Source organism: Lepidochelys kempii, chromosome 22 (assembly GCF_965140285.1).
Source record: "Lepidochelys kempii isolate rLepKem1 chromosome 22, rLepKem1.hap1, whole genome shotgun sequence".
Classification (NCBI taxonomy): Eukaryota; Metazoa; Chordata; order Testudines; family Cheloniidae; genus Lepidochelys; species Lepidochelys kempii.
In genome coordinates, this window is record NC_136401.1 from 15,613,671 (window position 1) to 15,634,136 (window position 20,466).

Here is a 20,466-nt window from a genome sequence, read left to right on the forward strand (position 1 = left end):
TCCCCCCTCTATAACTGAACCTGAAACTCTCAACAGCAATGGAGCAAAGGTGTGTGGGGCCCTGATCTGCTAGCGGGTAATGCCTCGCAAAACACTTGGCCCGGTCTTCCCATCCCAGCCTGTCTCAGCTGCTTCAAGTGGACACTTCTTCCTCCAGCTCCCACATGAGGCATCCTGCCAGCACCAACACCTAGCAGAAATCAGCTGTGCCGTGCTCCTGTGCTTTCTCTGCTCTTAAGTCCCAAGGATCCCACCGGTATCCTCCCCTGACCCCAGGCCTTTTTAAAGAGTCTGAAATCTTCGGCTAACATTCCCCACCTTCCTATGGGTTTTTTGATGCCTCTGAACTACCAGGTCCTGGCTGCAAGGGGTGGGGGATCTGAAATACCCCAGGATATAACTAATCTGGCAAAACTCCTAGTAGCCGGGGTGGCACCTTGCCTCTTTCACCTATTTTGTGCCATCCAAACTGTTTTCCAAGTCTAGCACTTTGGGGAGGTGGTTATTTCTTGCTGCCTTTATTCCCTTCCCCCAACCCCTCCAAATATATTGAGGCTTGGTTGATACTTAAAACTGATACAGGCATTGCTAAGTCAGCCAGGGGGAGTGAAAAAAACACACACCCTAGTGATAAAGCTATGTCGACAGCCCTTCAACCCCGGCGTAGACACACCTGTGCCAGTGGAAGAGAGCTGCTGTCGACACAGCTAACGTCACGTGTGAAGGTGGTGTTCTTACTCCTTCCATCAGCCTACGCTGCGTCTATACTGGGGCAACGTCGGCGCAGGCTCTCTAGCGTAGACACAGCCTTACGTTCCTCACTGTCTGCAGTGCAGCTGCAATGCAGCTGAGCTCTCTGTAGGCTCACAAGGCTGGATGAGGAGTTTTTAATAGCAGAGTTTGTTCAGCTGACAGCCTGCTCACCTGGCTAGTGGTTAGCGCGTGCTCAGCATTGCAAGGGAACGTGTGATGCTCCGAACGAGCGGTCTGTCTAGATCAAATCTGCCGAATTGCACTGTGGGTGTGCCTGGTCTGTATGGATCCATGTACTGGCTGTTTACACTCCAGCTGCCCACTGGGTTTTACAGTAGCCATTTGGCACCTGCTGCAGCTCCCATTGTAGTCAATGGGAGCAGCAGGGTCGGGCCCTAGAACTTGATATTGTTACGTACATTTGAAGCGAGGGAGTTGCTGTTTTTAAGGCCATGTGTGAATCGCCAGCTTGTGAATGGCAATAGACCAAAAGCCCCAGGGGCTGAAGTCTGCTGTTCACCACAGCACAGAGATCAGGAGCAGGACAAGCTTCTCCGCCAGCCCCACTTCCAGCAGTGTCTCTCAGCCCCAGTGCTGAGTCACCACCTTCAGGAATGGAAGCAAAATTCAGAGTCTGTGGTCCTTTGGGGCCTTGGCAACAGCAAGGGTGCAGAACTGTGGGACATGGATGCTTATCCACTGGGAACAGCAACCCGACCATTTCACGCAGACCACCAAACAGCCACTAGCAGGGACAGCGCTCGCTTCCAAGGCGGGTTGGATTCAAACAATGGCCTAGCAATGAAACACTCCACAACCCCTTAACAATCCTTAACAAGCCCTTCAGTCTCACCAGGTCCTAGGAGGTGTCAAGTGCTCTCAGCATCCACTGAAGTCAATGGGAGTTGAGGGTGCCCTACACTAAAAGGCTGCTTGGGCCTAATTTCAGAGCATGCCCTAAACCTAAGGGACCGCCGTCGGGACCCGTTAGGTTGGTGTGGTCAGCATGCTTCGTGATGGGAGACTGGCTGATCTGAACCAAGCCTGAGTGTGTGCGCTCTGCGGATTGCACCTGATTGGAGCCTGAGACTTGCACTCGGGTCCTGTCAGGTTTGGGTCTGATTGCAAGAATCTACCCCACCCTTCCAAAGAGGTGTTCAGCACCGGGCAAGGTGAGCAGCCAGGTTGGCTGGAAGTGAACTATCCTAGAGGGTCCGGTCCTATTTAAAGGAGCACTGATCCTTTCTGCCTACCTGCCCTCTGGGCTCTGCTGTGGATTCAGACTAAAGAAGAAGAACCAGCTCAGCATGACTCTCAACGTGCTGAGAGCGAGGAGAGTTCTGCAGGATGTAACACAGGGCAATTAAAGACACCTCTGTTGGAAAAGATGGCTGCAAACCACAGAATTAGTAACACAGTCTCCATAGCTTACATGGCAGACTCTTCCTTAGATGGTGACGCTCCCTTTGCTTATCCTCTCTATCTCTTCTTTCCACCCCCTCAACCTATTTGTCTTATTTGGCTTTACATGAGTCAGATCTACCAATGCAGTATCACGCGAATGTACTCCCTGCACCCTCATCCCTCCGCCCTGCTTTTCTAACTGAACACTGGTACCAACACCCTATGGTACTGCAAAGTAAAGAACAAACTGCTACGAGGTGGAGGGAAGGATGCAGGTTGTTTGTCACACCTGCCAGAGACACATCACCTGGTTTTTAAATAGTTTGTTTTGTGCTTGATTACCTCACCCCCATAGGAAGGTACTATCCTGGCCCAACACAGCTAACCCTAAGAACACTCACAGAGTTGTTCTTGTACCCACAACTAGGCACTTTCGAGAGATGATTGAAATGACAGAATCATAGAATAACAGAGTTGGAAGGGACCTCTGGAGGCCATCTAGTCCAACCCCCTGCCCAGAGCAGGACCAATCTCAACTAAATCATCCCAGCCGGGGCTTTGTCAAGCCTGACCTTAAAAAATTCTAAGGAAGGGGATTCCACCACCTCCCTAGGTAACGCATTCCAGTGTTTCACCACCCTCCTAGTGAAAAAGTTTTTCCTAATATCCAACCTAAACCTCCCCCACTGCAACTTGAGACCATTACTCCTTGTCCTATCATCTGCTATCACTGAGAATAGTCTAGATCCATCCTCTTTGGATCCACCTTTCAGGTGATTAAAAGGAGCTATCAAATCCCTCCTCATTCTTCTCTTCCGTAGACTAAACAATCCCAGTTCCCTCAGCCTCTCCTCATAACTCATGTGTTCCAGTCCCCTAATCATTTTTGTTGCCCTTCGCTGGACTCTCTCCAATTTCTCCACATCCTTCTTGTAGCGTGGGGCCCAAAACTGGACACAGTACTCCAAATGAGGCCTCACCAATGTTGAATAGAGGGGAACAATCACGTCCCTCGATCTGCTGGCAATGCCCCTACTTATACATCCCAAAATGCCATTGGCCTTCTTGGCAACAAGGGCACACTGCTGACTCATATCCAGCTTCTCGTCCACTGTCACCCCTAGGTCCTTCTCTGCAGAACTGCTGCCTAGCCATTCGGTCCCTAGTCTGTAGCTGTGTATGGGATTCTTCCGTCCTAAGTGCAGGACTCTGCACTTGTCCTTGTTGAACCTCATCAGATTTCTTTTGGCCCAATCCTCCAATTTGTCTAGGTCACTCTGGACCCTATCCCTATCCTCCAGCGTATCTACCACTCCTCCCAGTTTAGTATCATCTGCAAACTTGCTGAGGGTGCAATCCACACCATCCTCCAGATCATTTATGAAGATATTGAACAAAACCAGCCCCAGGACCGACCCTTGGGGCACTCCGCTAGATACCGGCTGCCAACTAGACATGGAGCCATTGATCACTACCCCTTGAACCCGACAATCTAGCCAACTTTCTATCCACCTTATAGTCCATTCATCCAGCCCATACTTCTTTAACTTGCTGGCAAGAATACTGTGGGAGACCGTGTCAAAAGCTTAACTAAAGTTAAAGAACAACACATCCATCACTTTCCCCTCATCCACAGAGCCAGTTATCTCATCATAGAAGGCAGTTAGATTAGTCAGGCATGACTTGCCCTAGGTGAATCCATGCTGACTGTTCCTGATCACTTTCCTCTCGTCTAAGTGCTTCAGAATTGATTCCTTGAGGACCTGCTCCATGATTTTTCCGGGGACTGAGGTGAGGCTGACCAGCCTGTAGTTCCCAGGATCATCATTCTTCCCTTTTTTAAAGACGGGCACTTCATTAGCCTTTTTCCAATCTTCCGGGACTTCCCCTGATCGCCATGAGTTTTCAAAATAATGGCCAATGGCTCTGCAATCACATCCGCCAATTCCTTTAGCACTCTTGGATGCAACGCATCCAGCCCCATGGACTTGTGCATGTCCAGTTTTTCTAAATAGTCCCAAACCACTTCTTCCTTCACAGAGGGCTGGCCGCCTCCTCCCCATGCTGTGCTGCCCAGTGCAGTAGTCTGGGAGCTGACCTTGTTCGTGAAGACAGAGGTAAAAAAAGCATTGAGTATGTTAGCTTTTTCCACATCCTCTGTCACTAGGTTGCCTCCCTCATTTAGTAAGGGGCCCACACTTTCCTTGGCTTTCTTCTTATTGCCAACATACCTGAAGAAACCCTTCTTGTTACTCTTAACATCCCTCGCTAGCTGCAACTCCAGGTGTGATTTAGCCTTCCTGATTCCATTTCTACATGCCCGAGCAATATTTATATACTCATCCCTGGTCATTTGTCCAATCTTCCACTTCTTGTAAGCCTCTTTTTTGTGTTTAAGATCATCAAGGATTTCACTGTTAAGCCAAGCTGGTCGCCTGCCATATTTACTATTCTTTCTACACATTGGGATGGTTTGTCCCTGTACCTCAATAAGGATTCTTTAAAATACAGCCAGCTCTCCTGGACTCCTTTCCCCCTCATGTTGTTCTCCCAGGGGATCTTGCCCATCAGTTCCCGGAGGGAGTCAGTCTGCTTTTCTGAAATCCAGGGTCTGCATTCTGCTGCTTTCCTTTCTTCCTTGTGTCAGGATCCTGAACTTGATCATCTCATGGTCACTGCCTCCCAGATTCCCATCCACTTTTGCTTCCCCTACTAATTCTTCCCGGTTTGTGAGCAGCAGGTCAAGAAGAGCTCCACCCCTAGTTGGTTCCTCCAGCACTTGCACCAGGAAATTGTCCCCTACAGTTTCCAAAAACTTCCTGGATTGTCTGTGCACAGCTGTATTGCTCTCCCAGCAGATATCAGGATGATTGAAATTGCCCATGAGAACCAGGGCGTGCGATCTAGTAGCTTCTGCGACTTGCCAGAAGAAAGCCTCGTCCACCTCTTCCCTCTGGTCCGGTGGTCTATAGCAGACTCCCACCACGACATCACCCTTGTTGCTCAGGCTTCTAAACTTAATCCAGAGACTCTCAGGTTTTTCTGCAGTTTCATACTTGAGCTCTGAGCAGTCATACTGCTCCCTTACATACAGTGCAACTCCCCCACCTTTTCTGGCCTCCCTGTCCTTCCTGAACAGTTTATACCCATCCATGACAGTACTCCAGTCATGTGAGTTATCCCACCAAGTCTCCGTTATTCCAATCACATCATAATTCCCTGACTTTGCCAGGACCTCCAGTTCTCCCTGCTTGTTTCCCAGGCTTTGTGCATTTGTATATAAGCACTTGAGATAACCCGCTGATCGCCCCTTGTTCTCAGTATGAGGCAGGAGCCCTCTCCTCTCACACGCTCCTGCTCGTGCTTTCTCCTGGTATCCCGCTTCCCCCACTTACCTCAGGGCTTTGGTCTCCTTCCCCCGGTGAACCTAGTTTAAAGCCCTCCTCACTAGGTTAGCCAGCCTGCTTGCGAAGATGCTCTTCCCTCTCTTTGTTAGGTGGAGCCAGTCTCTGCCTAGCACTCCTCCTTCTTGGAACACCATCCCATGGTCGAAGAATCCAAAGCCTTCTCTCCGACACCACCTGCGTAGCCATTCGTTGACTTCCATGATTCGATGACCCCTACCCCGGCCTTTTCCTTCCAAGGGGAGGAGGGACGAGAAGACCACTTGCGCCTCAAATTCCTTTATCCTCCTTCCCAGAGCCACGTGGTCTACAGTGATCCGCTCAAGGTCATTCTTGGCAGTATCATTGGTGCCCACGTGGAGAAGCAGGAAGGGGTAGCGGTCCGAGGGCTTGATGAGTCTCGGCAGACTCTCCGTCACATCGCGAATCTTAGCCCCTGGCAAGCAGCACACTTCTCTGTTTTCCCGGTCAGGGCGGCAGATAGATGACTCAGTCCCCCTGAGGCGAGAGTCCCTGACCACCACCACCCGCCTCCTTCTCTTGGGAGTGGTGGTCGTGGAACCCCCAACCTTAGGACAGTGCATCTCATGCCTACAGCAGCTGACAGGGGACGTTGGGTGCACAGCTAGTCTACCAGGGAATATGCTCATACAATTGTTACCTTGTCCTCCCTCTCTAGCAGTTTGTTTCATCCACCTGTTGCATCTTGTTGTTAACCTAGACAGTAAATGCTTTGGGGGCAGGGACTGTCTACTACACGTCAGTGCCGTACTTCTCACGGTGATGCTCTGATCCCTGATTGGAGCCTTTTACGAGCCACCACAACACATATAATAAATAAGGAATGAGGACGACAGGGGTGACTTGTAGCAAGGCTGCAGCTTAAGTTCCTGCTGATTAAGTTGCATGGTGAGCAACTTGTCCCTTAGTTTAGCCTCATTCTTTATGAAAATGAGGGATGAGAGACAGGTGGATTCGAAGCCTTTGATAGCTGTTGCTTCTGAATCCCTCAAAGCAAACCTTGCTCCCCAGCGCTGTCACAGCACGGGAGTTAATCCCTGAAGTCTCATCACAAGAAGACGCACAGGCACTGCAAAGAGACAGTGAGCATAGCCAGCCACTCGCTACCAAAAGGCAGCCAATGCAGTTGTATCAGAATAAAGGGGAAGCTGTCACATTGCCTGGAAAATAGTTATTGGCTTGCATCAGGCTAGTGAATGCCTTCTGGCTCTAGGATGAGAGAGCCATCAGGGACTCAAAGTGAGAGATGATATTGTAAAAGGAAAAAAATGAGACATATTCTCTCAGCCCATCCCTGCAGGCTGGGGCGCTGAACACTAAGCAATGTGCAAGCTCTGTTATTCTTCCCTGTTTCCTTGTGATAGTCAGTGCTCATACAAGGTGTCAGCCTGACAACTGGAGATTGAAGTGTTCAATCCAGCCACAGGGTAGGAATAGCAAAGGAAGGTATGATGCTGTCTTACTACTGTGCCTCATTCCTGAGCCCACCTCTAAGGATGAGAAAGGAAGCCAGTCTTCACGGCCCTTGATTCACAAAGGCACCTATTAGCATGCTAGTTTCCGGGAAATACGAATACTTTTATTAGGAACTGGGTGGATTCCTCCCAAATGAATTTCACCTCCATCAAACCACCATCAGATGGTAACAATTTTATGTGATCACTGGCCTGAGCTGGATCCAAACTGCTGACCTGCATATGAAAGACGATGGCCCTTTCACTAATCTCCTGAGTCATCCTGTCTGCGTGTTCCTCAGCTCTTAATTAGTTTTGCGTACAGGTCGATAGATATGTACTTGTCTATTTGGGTCAATAACAAACTTGTATTTCTATAGCATCCTTTTCATTCATATCTTAGGGCCCTGCAGAATTAGCCATAATAGAATTACCAGCACTACAGATTTAATCAATGGCTGGTTAAATTAGAAGCAATACAATGAATACTTTTTCGTTCCAGTACCTAGCCGCTCTGTGGAGATTCAGTGCCCCAGGGGCTGGGGGTCATCAGGTCAAATACTGTAGCAGGATATTAAAACATGGATGGATAATTTTCTGACCTTTCTAGTTACACAGGCTAAGAGCATGGTAACCAAATCTCATGCTTCTGGCCATTTACGGATCTCCTGTAGGGGTCAGGAAGGAATCACCCTCTAACCATTGTACATCACTGCATAAGCAATTAGGTGCTTTGCCTTCCTCTGCACCATCAGGTATTGGCCACTGTTGTAGGTACGGTAACACAGCTGAAGGACAAGAGGTCTGAACTGCTATGGAAAATGCCTCACTGAACAGCACAGAAATCACAGTCAAGGGGTACGATCCTAGGAGGGGTTACAGTGGCTTTAAAAACCTTTGTGCCCTGATTCTGAGCTGCTCTGAGAGCTGGAGGGGCCCCTGGCATAACTTAGGCAGCTCTCGGGACCTGTCTGTCAGCCTCCCAGAGCTGCTCTGGGGGCCACAGTTCTGCCTGGAATCTCCACAGGGCTCCTGTACAGAGTTTCAATTCTGCCAGGACTTTTGAGGAGATCCTCGGAGGGCAGCCTTCCCTCTGTCATCCACAGGGACTAGGCTGTGAAAATCCTCTCCTAGCCAGATATGGATTATTTAAAGCTCCTTAACACCACCTTAGCCCTCTTATCCAGCTACAGGGGCCAAGAAGGGGCTGACTGACTATCCTACCCCGTGTTGTTACTGATAATCATTCATGGGTGGGGAAGCTTCCTCTTCATCTAGTCCTGCTAGATCAACCAAGAAAAGACACGCTCCAAAATCTTACCTCTTTGGCATTTACAGAGCCCAATTTGCGATGATGGCCGCTAAAGCTCAGATCCTGCAAACACTTAGCCACGAGCTTAACTCTACACACGAGGGCAGTCCCACCAACGTCTATGGGGCCACTCAGGTGCCGAGCGCGAAGTACATGTAAAACACCTGCAGGATCAATGCTTAAGTCTGTGGGTGCAAAAAACCCAGCAATAAAACCTGCAGATGCAAAACTGCCTGTAAAATTAGAGGGCGGGCTGCCAATCAGGCCCCTTGATGCTAAGGTACTTTTGTAGTTTTATTCACTAAGCAAATGTGCATGTTTTATTTAAAAGAGAAAAAAAAACACCCCACACACATGCGTGTGCGCGTGCCCAGAAATGACTACGTCCAATTCAGTGAGAAACCAGAGCTCAGATTCTGTCCTAAATACTAATGAGGTACAAACCCTATTTCTGTTGTGAACTTAATTTCTGTTGGGTTGAGCTGCTTTTCCCAAATTGCTCTGAGCTGGGATCCAGGTATGGGGCTGGAATACTTCAGACCCTTCGATTGGGAAGGGATATGAGCAGCAGAGTTTGGTGGCTTTGACTTAGGCCTTGTCTATACTGGCGTTCCAGCCACTGCTTAGCTGCACATGTGCAAACCTCTAGTGTAGGCATGATTTACACTGGAGTAGTGTGATCTGTACAGTGCAGCTCACCCCAGTAAAAGCTCCTGGCAGACACGGGGTGAATGGCCTTTAGTATACAGGAGTTCAGACTACATAATAAATAATAATAATACCTAGCTCTTATATAGCACTGTTCATCTATAGATCTCAAAGCACCTAACTCAGGAGGTCAGTAGCATTATCCTCATTTTACACATGGGGAAACAGAGGCACTGAGAGGTGAAGGGACTAACCCCAGGTCACCCAGCAGGCCAGTGACAGAGCCAGGAATAGAATCCAGGATTCCTGAGTCTCAGTCTAGTTGCTAGCCACTTGGACCACTGCCCCCGCCGTGCATTAGATAATGGTCCTCTCCGGCCTTAAAAAGGTAAGAAAATTTGTGTCTGGCTAGAGACGTGCAATGGTGCAGGTATAGTGGTGTCTAGACTGGGAGTTCTGCCAAGTGAATTATTATTCAGTCTCTCGTGAATTATTATTATTATTTCTATAGCAGTCATGCCTAGACAGGCCATTCATCTGGTTTTAAACTGGACAGTCCTGTTTTTAAATAGTTTGTCTCCTGTTTGCTACGGAGACAAAACTGGACATGGTTTTGCCAGTAGCCTGCACAGGGGATGCCATTTTGAAAAGCACAGGGATCCCCCCAAGGCCTGCAGGAGCTAGCATGCATGGTGCAGGCGAAGTCCTGCTGCCAGCTCGTCAAAACGGCATTCTCCTGGAGGCATGATCTCACACGTGCTGTGCATGCGAGATCATGTTGTCAGGGCTGGGGTCACACCATTTCCATCCTAGCGGTGCTTCAGAGACGCAGTCATGGACCACTATCCTGTTGTGCTGGGTGCCACACAAACACCTAGGCGGCACATGTGCAGTTCAGTACGAGAGCCCATGTGCTGAATAAACCCAGAGAAAGTATCCTGTGTACAACCTCCCTCCCATTTCCATTGCTAGTGGCACTGAGGGTGGGTTGAGTGGGAACAATGAGATGGAATTAAAAAGGAAGTTACATTTGTGCTGAATGTCAGGGGAAAAATAAACCTTCCTCAAGTATGAGCTCTACCTGGCTGCCGGATCTATCAAGGGAAGAGACATTTGAAGCTGGTCTGGAGAAAAACACTCGACATGGTACTGTAGGGAATATCCCTGCACTGGCTGGTAGGGTTGGGAAAGACAGGGTCAGAATCAAAGCCCACTGAAGGCAACTGAAAGATTCCAATGGCCTCTGGCCTGCACAGGAACAAAAACCCTCCTGAACTGGAGTTAAATGAGTTATAAATACTTTGTTTCTGTGCGAAGGTGGTTCAAACACTTATGTCCCCAAAAATCAGCAGTTAGCATTCAATAGAGAGGCGCTGTCAAGGTTAGTAGGCCAAAAATGTCACGGGTGTGTATCTTTCTTCCCTTTGTTTACAGAGATCACACACTGCTTTGTGTGCTTTCCTCCTCACCTTCCGAAAGAAATGCCGCAGCGCTGTTTTATATATAGCTAGAGATGGATAAAATCTATGCCAACAGCCCCAAGGATTTGCAAACAGTTGGCCAGAAAAGAAAAAAAAAAAAAAAGAGGCCACAATCATAGCTGGGGTCAGTTTCCATATCTCCATGGGGAAGGTGGATGGTTTAGGAGTTAGGATGCTAGTTTGAAAGAACTGCTCTGCCACAGGCTTCTTGGGCAAATCATTTAACTCTGTGCCTCAGGATAATGGTACTTCCCCTACTTCACAGGGACAAGGATGTTGAGAGGATAAATACATTAAGGACTTGTCTACAAGACCATTTAGTTTGCGGCAAACTGGGGCATGAATCTAGCCTGCCACACCCAGCTGTCTGCATGCACCCTGCTGACACATGCTAACCGCTGGTTAGGGTCCTTTGACCTCTGCCACTTTGAAACAGGAGTAGATTAAAGAGTGCTAACGAAGCCAGCTTGCTTCAAGCTAAATGTTCATGTGGACAAACCTTAAGGATTGTGATCTGTATCTGATCGATGCATCTGAAGAAGTGGGGTTTTTACCCACAAAAGCTTATGCCCAAATAAATGTTAGCCTTTGAGGTGCCACTGGACTCGTTATTGTTTTTGTGGATACAGACTAACACGGCTACCCCCGGATACTTAAGGATTGTGAGGCACTCTACTACAGTGACAGGGGCCAGATAACTACCTTAGATGGATTTTAATGGAGCTATGGTGATTTCCACCAGCTGAGTTCTGCAGTCCAGTTCACAAAAGCACCCCTATAACACCAAGCCAGCGAGCAAACAAATACAGGTTTCAATAATACCACACTTAATCATTTGCTCTTATGTACCTGGTTTTAACAAGGACCTCAAAGCATTTTCCAAACCATATTTACTTAAGCCTCAGGGTCCTGAAGAAAGGATAATTATCCTGTTTTGCTAGTGGGGAGAAACTGAAAGATGGAGAGGTGACACAGACTGTCCACACTCACACACTCAGGGAGTCACTGGCAAATTCAGAAACAGAACCCAGCAGAGACCTCAGATTTCCTGCTCCACCCACTGGACAGCATTCCCAGCCACAGCTAGGAACAGAACCTGGCAGTCATGACTCCCAGGCCCCTATCTAACTAGACCCTGAATCCTGACTTTGAGCCTCCTGCTCCAAGCACCAGATAACATCCCCCCCCAGCCCCTGAGCCTGGGCTGGGTCCAAAGAGTGGGGCTCATTGAAAAGTTTTTGCTGAAACTGTTTTTCTGTGAGAACTTTGACTGTCAGCTAAACAAAAGTTTTTGCAGAAAGTGTCTGGTTTTTTTGCAGAAACTGTTGTTTCTATCAAAAACTTTCTGTCTGAAAACCCTAAACTTGTGGGTTTTTTGCCAGAACATGCTTTTCTTTTTAATGAAACATTGCAATTTTCCAGGGGGTGGGGAATGATTTTCCAACCAGCTCTACTCAGGACTCCCAGGCCCCTACTCCAACTACTAAATCGCATTCCTTAATGCAGCAAAGGCAAGGATCCAGCAGGCCTCGTTCCTGCTCTAACCACTGGGAGCACTGTCACAGTGAGTTAAAATGCATTTACAATTATGAAAAAAACACTTTTAATGCAGATATTCATGTCAGATTCTCATTTACTGAATAAAACCACAATCATCATCATCATCTTATGATTCCTTATAAGTACTGAAGCCCTTTGCTGTTGTGTTATTTAACTCTTATAAAGGCTTAAAACAAATGCTGTTTCACTCACCCGAGCAATGAGCTCTCCCACCATGCCAGTCCAGGTGCCATTCACCTCGGGCACGCCATACACCCCGTCACCAACCAGGCGGATCTTATAGTTGAAGTGCAGGATCTCCGCCAGCTCCTTCAACATGTCCACGCAGAAGCCTTCATAGCGGTCGTTCCCCTCCAGTGCCTGGTGGTTCCCCTTCAGCATTAAATAAGGGTTTTCCTGCATTGAAACTGGGCAGCTGTCATTCCCATCTTAGCCATAGGATCACAACAGCTCTGCATTTAGCGTGAATCAGTAAGCGGGGCTGATGAAGGAGGCTTACTGGGAAGTGCCATGGGAGGCAGGGGCTCTGGCAAAAGAAACTGGCCAGATCTTCAGTCCTGCTCTGTCCCTTTGACCTCCTCATGGGATTGGGGTGAAAGAGGGGACCAAAAGCTGGCTTCAAGCACCAGTTGTGCATTCTGCTTGCCTAGGAAAATCCTTAGGTGGTGTAAAGATAGAGTAGGCAGTTCTGTGCTACTTGCTCCTACTCCTTCCGATGTCAGTGGAATTCTCTGAACAAGTTTGATCTACAAGGGGTAGAGGGCATTCTAGGCCGTGGCCAGAGTTCCAACAATCTTGAACTAGCTGGAAATAATTCAGAGCAGCCCCAAGGCTGCTGGGGCGTGTGTGTGTCAAACTGGCTTCTGTAGTCGCAGCCTTGGTGGCTGGAGAGTTAGGGAGGGAAAGACAGTATAAGGACACCTCTGCTGTAGTTTGGGCCTTGATTCAAGCAGAGCTCATCTGGACCCATAGAACTGGCTCCCAGCGTGTTTCACGGGCGTGTAGATGTTAGCAGCAGGGGCACTGGTAAAACCTCAGTGGGGTAGTGGACTCTGGGCAAGATGGGGGGGCAGGCAGCACAAGGACTTTGTGAGGTGAGGATAGTAGCGATGTACCCTCTATTCCCAGTCTATTACAATTATATTCATCTTAATCATTTTTAGTAATTTTTATGGAGAGAAGGGACAACTCTCCTACCCCACCTAACAGCTGTATCCGGAACAAGAACATCACTCGGAGATGAATTTAAAATTGCAGCTTATCCCCATCACAGTCCTCTCCCCAGCTGCTTCTGAACTCATCAAATATCATTTCCATATGAAACATCAACTTGAGTTTAATTACACTGTCATAAATTGTCCTCAATGCTGTAATTAGAGATTTGATCTTCTGTTCTTTATGAAATCAGTGTGCGGCGCTGAATGCAGGGGGCAGAGGAGGGGTGGAAGAAGGGAATAATATCCTGGCTGATTGAGAATGACATCCCTAGACGCTGGGCTGGAGAAGAGCTAACGGGAGCTGTCGGTGACCCCCTCACTTACCAGGATGGTAGTGACGATGAGCGTGGTGTTGAAGAGACTATCTGATATGTTGGAGGAGAAGATTCTGTTGTCCATGGTAAGTCCTTCAGAAACATGCCAGCGACCAATCTGTAGCGGTAAAGAGCAGAATAATGAAATTTACCGTGCAAATTACCATACACGCCTGCCATATGGCTGCTGTGACTGACAATGATCAGGCCAGCCCTGTGAAAGATATTTATTAACGCTCCATTACCTTTACAGTGCACCCCACCAACATTATGGCAGAGAGATTATTCCGCTGGTAGGCAGCCTTGGCACACGCCACTTCTGCCACAGCGCTAAGAAGCACCCAGGTTCAAATTGCTAGCGGTTAATTCAGGCATCTCTACTGTGACCACAGCCAGGCGCCTGATTCGGAAAGGTGCACAGGAGGGGGATGGGGTGCTTGCTGTTATTTGATGCACCAGGACTAAAGCTTTGTCTTCGCAGCTGTGTTTTTAACACAAGATAACTATGCACCTGAGCTATCCCACTGTAAAATCCCAGTGGAGACAAGGCACTGTGGTTTTAGCCCAAGGTAGCTAGGTGGGATCAGTGCTATACCCCCACCCATGATTCATCCTCATAGAAACCACAGTGCTTTCTCCCCACCAGGATTTTACCTCAGGAGTTCCATTCCTGGTTCTGACACTGATTCACCAGGCAGCCTTGGGCGAGTGACTTTTCCTCACAGCTACCCATCTGAAGGGGATCACAATACATGACTGACCTCAAAGGGTGCCAATAGGCTCAAGTCATGGTAAAGTACTCTGAGATCCTTGGAGAATAAGCCCTACAGGACGTAGTATCACAGCCTCCTGGCCTCCATTACCAAATATCAGATCCAACTGGTACAGTGCCGACACGAACGTCTTCTAACCTTGCCATGCGGCGTCACCTTAACAACGGGCTTAGAAACTAACCCACAGCCTCAGCAGCACTGCACAGTGATTAATCTCCCCGAGCCCCTGCCCGCACGGCCGCCTGGAGATTAATTAACCCCCCAAACTACAGCACTTAGGCTAATCAACCCCAACAATTCTACACAGAGACTAAGCCACCCTATCCAAACCTTGGTGTTATTGTATTAAAACTAATTACCTGTCCAACGCCCTGGAAGAGAGAGACAATTCCTGCCTGACGCTATGACATGCGTGTACAGGACAAGGCCGCAACAAGGTCATGTAACAGGCAGCAGGTCTCATCCATTCTATCCTTGGCAGAGTCCCTTTCCCACTGGGAAGCCTCTCTGCACCTTATAAGATCCCAGCCCTCAGCCTGTTGCGGAGCTGATTGTGGAGTAAATCCCTTGACCTTGCTGAGGCGAGTTGTCTTTCTTGTACTGCTACCCTAAAAGCTAGGCGATGACCCCATAATGTTTGGGGTGCCTGCAAGGAACTCTTCGTAGCAAAGGTCATCTGTTCCATGATGCTCTAGTACCGGCCCAAGCAGACTCGGACACTGGAGTTCTAAGGCAAATTACCCCTTTGCTGTGCCATGGTTGGCAGAGTGCTAGGAATAAATCCATTTCCCTTTGCACCAGGTGTAATCTAATTATGTTAGGGAGAGAGACGGAGGAAGGTAACATCGGTTATAGGTGGAGCTAGCTGGAAAACAGGAATTCCAGGTAGCAAAAAAATGGAGGGTTCAAAATCAGTTTTTCTTATGCATGAGAATGAGACAGAGACCTGCTCGCAAACTGACCCCCCCGTGGTGAGGGCACTCACTGGGGACGTGAGACACCCGGGTCCAGGCCCCGGCTTGGAATCAGGCAGAGCAGGACTTGCCCCGAATTCATCGGAAGCTTCCACAAAAGTTTTGAATCTGCTTTTTCTGACATGCTACGTTTCATTGAAACGTTCCTGACCATCTCTAATTACAGGCCTGATCCAGACCTGATATAAATGGGTGCATCACCCTTGAAATTAACAGAGTGACATTGATTTACCCCAGCTGCGGAACTGGCCCTGTGAGGTCAATGGCTTTTCTTGGCAGTACTTTTCCACCAGCATGACTCATGTCTGATAACCAGTGTGGCTCCAGAGTAATTTCTCAACTCATTTTCATGATCCAAATGCAATCTGAAATAACAGCAACACTTCCTTAATAAGGACTGGGTGACTCAGAGAGCTGGGAATGGGAGGCAAGCGCTGTACAGCACTTCTAGGATGCTGGTTCAAATCCAGCTCAAAATGCTAACTGACCTCAAGGTGTTGTCCCTTAAAGCACATTTGTTGCATCCGCCTCCCATCCCCATATCATAAGGAGGCACAAATCGTATGTGGCAATGGGGCAGTGATGAAGAAGCGCTTGGAAATACCCAGAACCAGGGCAACTTGGTCCGTCATCTCTGCACAGAGGCAAGGGACTGACTGGGCTGTCAAAGGGCTCACAGAGCAGATTTGCAGAAAAACAAATTAATGCAGAATTCAAAATAGCCACCAGAGTGTTAAAGTCCATAACATACCCAGTAGTCCTTCCTAGAGACCCAGCACCAGCACTGTCAAGGTTAGGCCTCTGGCCAAGCCAGGTTAGGTGAAGTGGGTTAGGGCAGGGCAAGCCACGCTTCCCTGGCCTGGCTTCATGTGGAACTGGCTCCTGGTGGAAGCAACCAGCCTATGTGGCTTGTTAGGCCCTGATTGGCCTCTGCTTGCTCCCTGCCCTTCTAGGGGCAACTCTTGCTGGTTCTGCCTGCAGCTGATCGTGCGATGCCTCTCTAGGCAGCACTGGTGGTCCAAACTCCACCACCTTCTTACGGCAGAGTGTGCCAAGGCAATGGGCAGCAAGCGCTTGGTACAGCCCACACCAGGGCCATACACAAGGCATTTCCCTAGAGGTGGCACGTCGAGGTTGGAGAGTGAATAGAGGAACCGCATGGCAGCGTGTGGTAGCTCATGCTATATCTGCTCTGCAGATAGCACAGGGAAAGTTCAGCCTCCAGGGCTGCCAATCTGGCACCTTTCACAACATGAATGCTGCTCCGGGAAAAGCACGTGTCACACCAGGATTTCAGTGTGCACCATAGCCATTAACTCATCAAAGCTCACAGCCCCTCCATGAGGCTAGGAAGGGCCATTAGCCTCGCCTGACAGATGAGGGGACCGAGGCACAGTGATTGGCAGCAGGTCACAGAGCACAAGCTGGGAATAGAACCCAGGAGTCCTTGGCATCTAGACCAGGGGTGGGCAAACTACAGCCCACGGGCTGGATCTGGCCTGCCAGCGGTTTTAATCCGGCCCTTGAGCTGCCGCTGGGGAGTGGGTTCTGGGGCCGGCCCTGCTCTGGTGCTCCAGCCGGGGAGCAGGGTTTGGGGCTGCTGCACGTGGCTCCGGGAAACAGCGGCATGGCCTCCTCTGGCTCCTACGTGAAGGGGCAGCCGGGGGCTCCGTTCTGCACACTGCCCCTGCCTCGAGTGCTGGCCCTACAGCTCCTATTGGCCGGGAACCGCCTGGGCCGTGCCTCTGCATACGAGCTGGAGAAGGGACATGCTGCTGCTTCTGGGAGCTGCTTGAGGTAAGCGCCACCTGGAGCCTGCACCCTCGAACCTCGCCCCGTGCCCCAACCCTCTGCCCCAGCCCTGATCCCCCTCCCGCCTTCCAAACCTCTCGATCCCAGCCCAGAGCACCCTCCTGCATGCCAAACTCATCCCCAGCCCCACCCCAGAACCCACACCTCCAGCTGGAGTCTTTGCCCCTGCTCCCCCCACCCCAGCCCAAAGCCCCCTCCCACACCCTGAACTCCTCATTTCTTGCCCTACCCTGGAGCCCGCACCCCCAACCAGAGTCCTCACCCCCAACCCCAATTTTGTGAGCATTCATGGCCCGCCAGACAATTTCTATTCCCAGATATGGCCCTCGGGCCAAAAAGTTCACCCACCCTGATCTAGACCTTGTTGAGCTCTATTCGAAAATCAGCCTCGGTTTAACTCAAAATCAATCTAGTTACCTCTGTGCAACCCCCTAATATAGACGCACTGAAACAGCTTTCATTGTGCCTTGGCTGAGTGCAGTAATCAGTCTGGGGCAGTCCCTGCATTGAAGTCCATGGGAGTTTTGTCATTCACACAGTCAACAGTGTGCTCTTGTTGCCAAGAAGGCTAACAGCATTTTGGGATGTATAAGTAGGAGCATTGCCAGCAGATTGAGGGATGTGATCATTGGGTATTGGTGAGGCCTCATCTGGAGTACTGTGTCCAGTTTTGGGTCCCACACTACAAGATGGATATAGAAAGAGTCCAGCGGAGGGCAACAAAAATTATTAGGGGGCTGGAGCACATGACTTATGAGGAGAGGCTGAGGGAACTGGGGTTATTTAGTCTGCAGAAGAGAAGAATGAGGGGGGATTTGATAGCTGCTTTCAACTACCTGAAAGGGAGTCCAAAGAGCATGGAGCTAGGCTGTTCTCAGTGGTGGCAGATGACAGAACAAGGAGTAATGGTCTCAAGTTGCAGTGGGGGAGGTTTAGGTTGGATATTAGGAAAAACTTTTTCACTAGGAGGGTGGTGAAACACTGGAATGCGTTGCCTAGGGAGGTGGTGGAATCTCCTTCCTTAGAAGTTTTTAAGGTCAGGCTTGACAAAGCCCTGGCTGGGATGGTTTAGTTGGGGATTGGTCCTGCTTTGAGCAGGGGGTTGGACTAGATGATCTCCTGAGCTCCCTTCCAACTCTGATATTCTATGATTCTATAGATGCAGGATCAAGCCTTTAAACTCGGGCTTCACTGATATAACATGATGGATTTTAGCTACACTGGACTTTATCACAAGGCTAGCACAAGGCCCCAGTCACCTGCTATAACAACTAGACAACATTCCCTCCCCTCTTGCTTCTCTAAGATAGCGATCAGTTCTCAGTAACGCATTATTTTGTCAGATCTGATAATGGGAGATTAGTGACAGATTATCTTTAATTTTAACAACTCTTGCTGTTGTCAGATTCTTCCCTTCCCTGCTGGCATACTGTAATTGACTGCCTCCTCCTCCTCTGGCATGACAGATGATTTGACCCTTCTTGTAGCATAACACTGAGGCTAAATACATCGATATGTCAAGGTTATTCCCACTCCATGCTGTGCTTGGTACTGACTCCCTTGATGGTATGGTAATGGCATTAATTGACTCCCCACAATGCTCAGTGCTTCTGAAGTTTAATGTACTGGAAGATTACTAGGATCCTCAGATCTTTTCTCTCTCCAATGCAGATGCCAAGGAAATGTTAATCATATACATATATATGATTTTTATATACATATATACGTTTCTTTATATAAATAAAGAACCACCAATAAAATCTCTTCAATACTCCTCAAAAAACGATCAGATACCCTATCCAGAACTGGGGAAGATGGCCTTGTGATTAAGACCCTGAGGATATGTTTACATAGTCTGTGGCAGTGAGCCTCCCAACCTGGATTGACAGACTCAGGCGTGTGGGACTCACTCTACCGTGCTAAAAATAGGGCTTTGACATTGGTTATCAGGCTGGGGCTCGGCTCTGAGGCCCACCCCCTATCCTAGGCTTCAGAGCCCGAGAGCCACCCTGAGTTGCAGCGTCTACATAGCTACATAGAGTGAGTCCCACACGCCTGAGTCTGTTGGCCCAGGCTGGGAGGCTTGCTGCCACGGGCTGTATAGATGTACCTGACTAGGCAAAGACTCAGGAGAGCTGGGTTCAACATCTGGCTCTGCTATAGACTCCCTGTGTGGCCTCGGGCAAGCCACTTAACCTAGTTTCCCCCTCTGTAAAATGGGGATAATTGCCCTTCCTTTGTCTGTCTTGTCTATTTAGATTGTAAGCTCTTTTAGGCAGGGACTCTGTTACCAGGCATACACACAGTACCTACCATACCTCTGTTAGGGCCTCAAGGCATTACTGTGATACAAATAATGTGTATCCAGACAGGGCAGCTGAACCTGTGAAGAATAAGACAGCAGCCTTGGCTGCATCCCTCCCTAACCTCCCTGGGAAGACAAGGTCTCTAGACTTCGCTGCCCCACAAAGGAGTTATCGGAATGTGCGATACCCTCACAGATTTATCATCTCCATAGAAAATGGCCGCCAGCTAACATAAGATGAGCATGGTGTGCCAGTCCCACTCCTTCAATCCCTTAAACTCCCATGGTTGACAGTGATTGGCACAAATGAGCCTGAGCTCCCAATCCCTTAAAGCACAAGGTGGCAAAACACCACTCAAACAAGAAAAGGAGTACTTTCATTACGTGCCTTTTCTGCAGCTCCCCGCAGGCCTAAGCAGCAGGTGATGCCAGGGAGAGATGACATGGTGAGACCATTCTGTAATCACTTGACGCAACAAGCCCCTCCCCCCCCCATCTTCACCCCTGCAACTAGGGTCCAGGGTAAAGCTGGCTCTGAATATGAATGCCTTGAAACAACTAGACACCTCCAGCACGATGAAGGTGGATTTCTTCTGAGCTCTGATTAGCAAGCAGTGTCCTGCTGAGCTCATTTCTCACATTCCCCCAACACACACACTCCTCATGCCCGAGAAAGAGAGTTTGCATTTGAAGAGCCTTGTCGATGCTAACAGGTAGGGGAGGTTTCCGGCAGGAGACATAATTAGGCACTTGGCAAACAGCTCCTTATCAGCCCAAAGAGAAATGGGGATTAGAATCTCTTGCAGAACAGAAACTTGGAGGTAGCTGCACAAATCTGCCAGGCCTGCTGCTGCTAAAGGATGCTGGAAGACCCCTATTGCAGGACAATGAGCTCACAGCCACTGAATGCCTAGCATGCTCAGAGGGGCTGGCAGCTAACATGCGGAGGGTCGCCTATTAAACCTGCATGACTAACAGACACACGTGACAAACCTGTGGGTCTCCCTGGCCCACTTCCCAGCTGGGGAGACCCT

General features: G+C 49.1%; 1 protein-coding gene across 7 annotated transcripts in view; it reads right to left on the bottom strand.

Moving 5' to 3' along the window:
- GRIK4 (glutamate ionotropic receptor kainate type subunit 4) overlaps positions 1–20,466 on the bottom strand; it is a 305,217-nt gene that overhangs the window by 31,876 nt on the left and 252,875 nt on the right. For 5 of the 7 annotated variants that reach the window (XR_013634901.1, XM_073321250.1, XM_073321247.2 and 2 more), the window contains exons 11-12: positions 13,579–13,686; positions 12,230–12,433 (exon numbers count right to left, since the gene is read on the bottom strand). Coding sequence is in view for 5 of the 7 variants with exons in the window: in XM_073321250.1 (XP_073177351.1) it covers positions 12,230–12,433; positions 13,579–13,686 (312 nt within the window). In the remaining 2 variants the exon portion in view is untranslated. Of the gene's footprint in view, positions 1–12,229; positions 12,445–13,578; positions 13,687–20,466 lie in introns of those variants that run through there. The other 2 variants (XM_078849919.1, XM_078849920.1) reach the window with 2 other exon arrangements.